Genomic DNA, 6,172 nt, shown 5'->3' with positions numbered 1-6,172 from the left:
AAACACCGAAATTTATTTCCTAGGTGAACAAGTCCAATCCCCTGTCATCACTGGCAACTCCATCATTAATAATGCCACAAAATACTCTGACTCTTCCTTAAAACTATCCAGATGCTTGCCCTGTCACTCCTGTGGGAATGTTGTTGCCCAGACACTTTCTGCAGACTGTTTCTAATCCCACTTTAAAGACGTTGTTGGCCAGTCACAGGACCCAGAAAAACTTCTGAAATTTTCCTGGCTAGAAGAATTTCCTTAGGCAAACCCCCTTGGCTACTGCCCTCTCCCAGGAGCCCCACATCAGGCTCATGCCTGACCTGGCCACCAGCTCCTCCCACTGGCATGGAAATGTCCATACCACCTCCCCTGATGACTGCAGTCCTCATGCTCAGAACTAGTTTATATCATTTTGACAGCACACCTCTGGCCAGTTTATATCTCTTTATTCTTAGGCCAGGAATATGCTTTAGCTGAAACAACTTTTTCTTTCTGGCATTTGTCCTGACATATTTACAAGGCCCAATAGCCTTCTCAATCCTGTTGGTCTCCTCCCAAGACAAGCTATCTGTTTCCTGCATCATCTCAGCACCTTTCTTCTCATTTGCTCATTTTAAACAGCTTTATCGAATGCACGTAGCAAGAGCCACACCTTGCAGAAGAAGCTTCTCCCATGGCTTGCTCAATGCCGTTACTACTTCCTTGCCTCTTCCATAAATGTTTACCCTGCCACACTCTGTCCTTACTTTCATGTGACTATCCGAAATTTTTTTTTTTACTGTGAGAGTGACAGAGCACTGGAACAGGCTGCCCAGGGAGGTTGTGGAGTCTCCTTCACTGGAGACATTCAAAACCCACCTGGACACGTTCCTGTGTGATGTACTCTAGGTGACCCTGCTCTGGCAGGGGGGTTGAACTAGATGATCTTTCGAAGTCCCTTCCAACCCCTAGGATTCTGTGATTCTGTGATTCTATGAAAAGTCCCGCATGCTGCTGCACCAGAAGAATTCACTTGTGTTCAAGCTATGTCTGCTCAAATTACTTCTGAACGCTCTTTTAGTTAGTTTCATGGCACAACATCAGCATTTCTACATGACCATAAAAAGCATTTATATCAAACTTTGAGACACATAGATAGCTTTAAGACATCAATCCTGTTGGGTTTGGGTGATACACAGAAATCCTTTCCATTTCCACTACTTACCAATATGTTTCTTTTTGTCTTGCTTCCATCCTCCCAATCTTGCCTGGTGTGGCAATCTGACAAAGAAAATCAGAAAACAACCCTAAAGTTAAACCTGTCTAAGCCTCATCCTTTTCACCAAACACCCTGGGAGAGCTCTTCCACAGAGAGAACAGGGAAGAGACCGCATTTCTTGACCTTGCTGGAAGCAAGGTTTTGTTCTCACTCTGCTGGTGATAAAAGACATAAATGGAGATACAGCGGAGTTAATCTGTCCTCCAAAGCATCCAAGTCACGAGGATTACATAGGGTTGGCCATTGATGGAGACCTATGCCTTAGTAAATTAGCTTTATCTTAATTCCCACCTTCTTGTCTTTTTTTGTCAAGCCGATGGAAAACAAAGCATTAGGTTCATCCTATGAGATGTAACAAACACATCAATCTGTATGCACCAGGCAGCATCAAAAATCTCACAGCCTGAGATTGTTTCATGCTTTCATACCATTTTGAAGGAGCTGAAGAGCGAAGAGCACTACGAATGTTCAGAACAAGGGGTCAGCAGGCAACAGGATTTCACACAAGCAGTTTTGATTGCTGCAGCAGCACTGGATCTGTTGGACAGGCTGCTCCTAAGTCCTCCAAATGCCTCAGCTACTCACATCCACAATTATCTCACAAACACATTCCCATTCTGCTTCCTCCTCCAAATCAAGGGGCACTCTGGGAGTCCCCTGCTTCAGAATAAGATGCAGAAGCCTTGGGAAGCCCTCAAAAAATCTTGATGAATAGAGAATAATTTCACCACATCAACGAAAAATTAATAAATTCTAGCAATAACTCATAGAAAGCTTTCCAATAAGCAGGTGTGGCTCTAGCAATTTATTGACTGTACCTTGAAGATTTTAAAAAAAAAATAAATATATATATATATATAATAAAATAGAATAAAATAAACCCTACAAACTGCTGTAAACATTCATCTCTAAGTTATTCAGGGATTCCCAATGGAAGAAAGGGGTAAAGGGAAGATTATAAAAGCAACCATGGATATGCAACTTAAATGAAGTCGTGATGTTCAGAGTCCTAAAAAATCATCTGACTTTTCCCTGAACCTGTGAGCCAGCCCTATGCACAGAAGAGACACTACTGAGTACAAGCAAAACTTGGTCCCACCAGTTCGATAGCCTTCCAGCCCCTACTATCAAGAAAAGTTTCATTAAGATAGGAACGTAGACTCTCCATGGTAACAAATATGAAATAACCTGCCAGCTGGAGAAGCTTATCCTTAAATTCAGGCAATCTGTGTTTGGCTTATACCCCTTGGGAAAAGCTGTCCCAAATAACTTTCTGTTCTTCTTCATGTAACTCTGAATTTAATCATGTGTTTGCAGCATGAGGACCAAATCCGCTATCACGTTGTGCTGGATGAGAAGCTCCTGAAGAACAACCTGCACAATGGCATGCACAGGGAGACCATGCTGGGGTTTTCCTATCAGGTTGGGTTCTTCCTCCACAATGGCCAGGTATTGCTGTCTGCACTTGCTCAGAGAAACAGGTTTCCTGTTTTTTACAAATGCAGTCTCAACTTTTAACTAACATGCAGTCAGAAAGGGCTGTGTACTCCACATTAGCTTCTGGGACTTAATAGCATGAAAGGTGTCACTCAAATGCAATGTCTCTCTCAGACATGCTTAATTCAAATTCACCCTGGAAGGGACCTTTGAATTTTATTTCAGCTATGCTGTTCCCATTTAGGATTGCATTTTAGAAGCTGCAGTGGTGGACATGCATCTCTGGCAGCTCCAAGTCTGCATCACAAAGCACTTATTAGTCTGTCTTCCAAGAGCTATAAGACACCCGCCTTCGGCTATAAAACATTCATTCTATTTTACTCCCCTTTCAATCCTAAGAGCTCAAAGCACTTGGCAAAAATATGAATTGCATTTCAACATCATTCATGGGAAAATCAGGCACAGCAAGATTAAGCAACACACCTAATTCTGTGAAACAGCCAAGAAGGGAAACTGATCCTCCTTCTCTGTCCCAGAACTCCCTCAAGGCCTAGGCAAAGAAGGACAGAAAGCTTCTCACCAAAGCAGTTTAAGCCCAGCCCAGTGAAGTTCTTATATGTAGTAAAACTGCTTGAAGATAACAATGTCCTGCAGTTTTTCTGGAGTGAGGCCTGTACGTTGCTCCTTCTTTCACCCACTACTGCTGCAGTCACCACAAAGCTACTGAGCAGCTCTGCTGCTTTCTAACCCCATTGCATTTCTTTTGCAGCTATTCATAAATGATGCACCTATAAGCTATACAAATGTTGCAACAGATATAGGAATTATTCATGGTTTGGGAAAAGTCCTGGAAATTCAGAGGAACAGATGTGATATCAATGACACCGTGATCACTGTAAGTGGTTCTGTTCATACAGATGTTTAAAGGTCCATCAACAAGCCTAATGCCAAACACAGCTGAAATGTACAGGGTACCTGACACTGTATGTCCCAGTAAGGAATGCATGCATTTTCCTCAATGGGTATTCCTAACAGAGTTTTAGCACCTGTTAAGACTGTTCCGACCCCACGATCAGTCTGACAGCCTAGATAAAATATAGTCAGGGTAGCCCACGAATAGGCAATTCCTGAACTTCAATTTTCAGAAAATAATAGTAATGGCTCTACTCTAATACACCTTCCTAGCGAGGTCACTTGTTTATTAAGTAAACCAGCTTAAAAACCTGGAAAATAAAATATTTTTAGTAAGAAAAAGTGTTTTCTTTCATTCCAGGTGTAGATTACTGCCACACATACACATTAATTCCTTGTGCCCTCTGCAGAAGCATTTGCACCCTTTTGTTCCTTTTATGTATGAAATACAAATGTGATTGCATTCCTTTAAATAATAGGATGTGGTTTTCCACAAAGTTTCCCTTTGTCTTTTCTCCTGAGTGTGTAAAATAGGACAGTGAAGAGGAAAATACCTCACTTCTTCTATAGGGCACAAAACAAACCAGACAAGGAGGAAAAGTGAGACTTGGTTTTTAGTTAAAGCAAATTTAGCAGGCCTGAACTTCTGCAGCTTAATTCTTCTCCTTAGGATATGACCTCCTCTCTGACTGTATTTCACTCAAGGTTTTCCCCCAGCTCTGCTTTGTCAGGTACTAACCAAGTTTTGCTCATACTGCTTTGTTTTCCCAAGGAAAATTATTTTCCCTGCTACATTCAAATGCAGAAAGATCCTTAAACTTTAATTTAAGCCTTACTAAAACTCAGCACGTATTTAGCTAAACATGAATAATATTAAGTATTGTATATTATATACAACATGCACCTAGGCCTTGTGCAGAAAATGACACTACATGGACCAATGAGTCACACACACATAGAGCATAGGACATATACACCCTGTGAGTTTTTCATTTCTGAGACACTGTTGCCCTTATGCCATAGACAAACTACATCCAAGATCAGGATTTGTCTCTTACTGTGGAGGCCTTTGGGAAACACTGCTTTAGAAGAACAAAGCAAAATATCCAAAAGAGATTTCTTTATCCTTGGGAGAAGGCTCCACCCAGAGTGTCCCTACAGGGCCTCTGGTAGGGATGGTTTTCCTTGCTGGGCAGTCCAGCTACTTTCACCCCCTTTACCAAAGGGATTATCCTGACTGGGCACCCTGAGATCTAGTCTTACAGACATAGCTGGAAATTATGCATTTTTATTAAACAACGTGTCTGGAGCTCTGTACAATCATTAACTATCTCCTATTTGTGTTCCTTAAGGAAAAGTGTAGAATTTGTTTGCAGCCATCAAGTTGTCCTCCAGGAACAAAAGAAATAGTAAGTTTTTTATCATTAATGCTAATTTATTTTAATCAAAACTGAGCATAGATGCATTCCATTGTGTTCTCAATAAAATTGTCTCCTTTTCAACAAAAGTTATAGCAGTTACTTCAACCTGTCACATATTTTGCTTGCAGTCAATAGTCTCAGTCCACCCTGAGAACAAGGGAGCAGAATCAAGGGCAGCTTCAAAAAATAGTTTTACTTAGAAAGAGCAGTTTCTACTTTGCATGAGGACAATGGAAGACTCCTGAAACTGTAAAGGTTACCTCTCCCATGCAAAACTGAGGGAGTTGAAGGTGGTCTGCAAAACGCTTGCTACAGAAGGAATTACACAAGCAGCTTTTAGAATTTCATATCAGAGGTGTACAGAAGGACAAACTCAGCCTGTCCCCAGCAATATGCTGTGACTTTTGGTCATAAGGAGACTTGGAGACTATAGAGACTTTGGGTGGCCAGGTCCAATGTATGAGAACTGCAGATATTTAGCAGTTCCCTGTCAACCGCAATAAAACCTAGAGTTTCTTAGCATCTAAATTTTACAAGGAAAGCCTCTCTGTTGGGATGATATAAGCATGTTTTCCTTTATACTTTTTTACTCTTTAATCATTTTTGCCAGTAATAGGATTCCAAAACAGATCTAGTCACATGTACCCCATTAAAGTAATTGGCTGAAGTGCTAGTGAGTAGAACTCAAAAATATTAACATTCCCCTGAAAATGTGTAGGTGGATAGATGCTTATCTCAGTCTCCTAACAAGTGTTCAATGAGACCAGCAAGTCATCTTTTGCAAGCAAGCTTTCCAAGTTGTGTCCAGACCTGGAAGATAAAGTTTCACCAACTGTTTTTGCAGAACTTTGGCTCTCAGTTTTCCAAGAATTAGAAAGAACAGGAAATATGTCCAGAAAAAAAAAAAAAAAAAAAAGCTTGTCCAATTTGAGAAAAAAATTATTTTCAATTATAAGGAAAGGCAGTATTCTCAGGGCTCTGAGTTAAATTGATCATATGTTCACTAGCAAAAAAAAATATAAAAATGGCTAATGCAGTATTTCTAAAAGTATTTCCTTCTTTTCCATTGTGAATCTGAATCAGCACAGCATGCATAAAGTTAATGTTCTTTTTTTAAAACATTTGAAAGTAGCTGATCAATATTACTCAG

General features: G+C 40.5%; 1 protein-coding gene across 1 annotated transcript in view; it reads left to right on the top strand.

Moving 5' to 3' along the window:
- The window catches only part of STAB2 (stabilin 2), an 83,373-nt gene that overhangs the window by 43,318 nt on the left and 33,883 nt on the right, over window positions 1-6,172 (top strand). The window contains exons 32-34 of the mRNA XM_010005864.1: window positions 2,570-2,701; window positions 3,459-3,596; window positions 4,960-5,010. Coding sequence (XP_010004166.1) covers window positions 2,570-2,701; window positions 3,459-3,596; window positions 4,960-5,010 — 321 coding nt within the window. The remainder of the gene's footprint in view (window positions 1-2,569; window positions 2,702-3,458; window positions 3,597-4,959; window positions 5,011-6,172) is intronic.

The sequence above is a fragment of the Chaetura pelagica genome, unplaced genomic scaffold (assembly GCF_000747805.2).
Source record: "Chaetura pelagica isolate M959 unplaced genomic scaffold, ChaPel_1.0 scaffold79, whole genome shotgun sequence".
NCBI classification, from domain to species: Eukaryota; Metazoa; Chordata; class Aves; order Apodiformes; family Apodidae; genus Chaetura; species Chaetura pelagica.
This window is presented reverse-complemented; position numbering and strand designations above follow the sequence as displayed.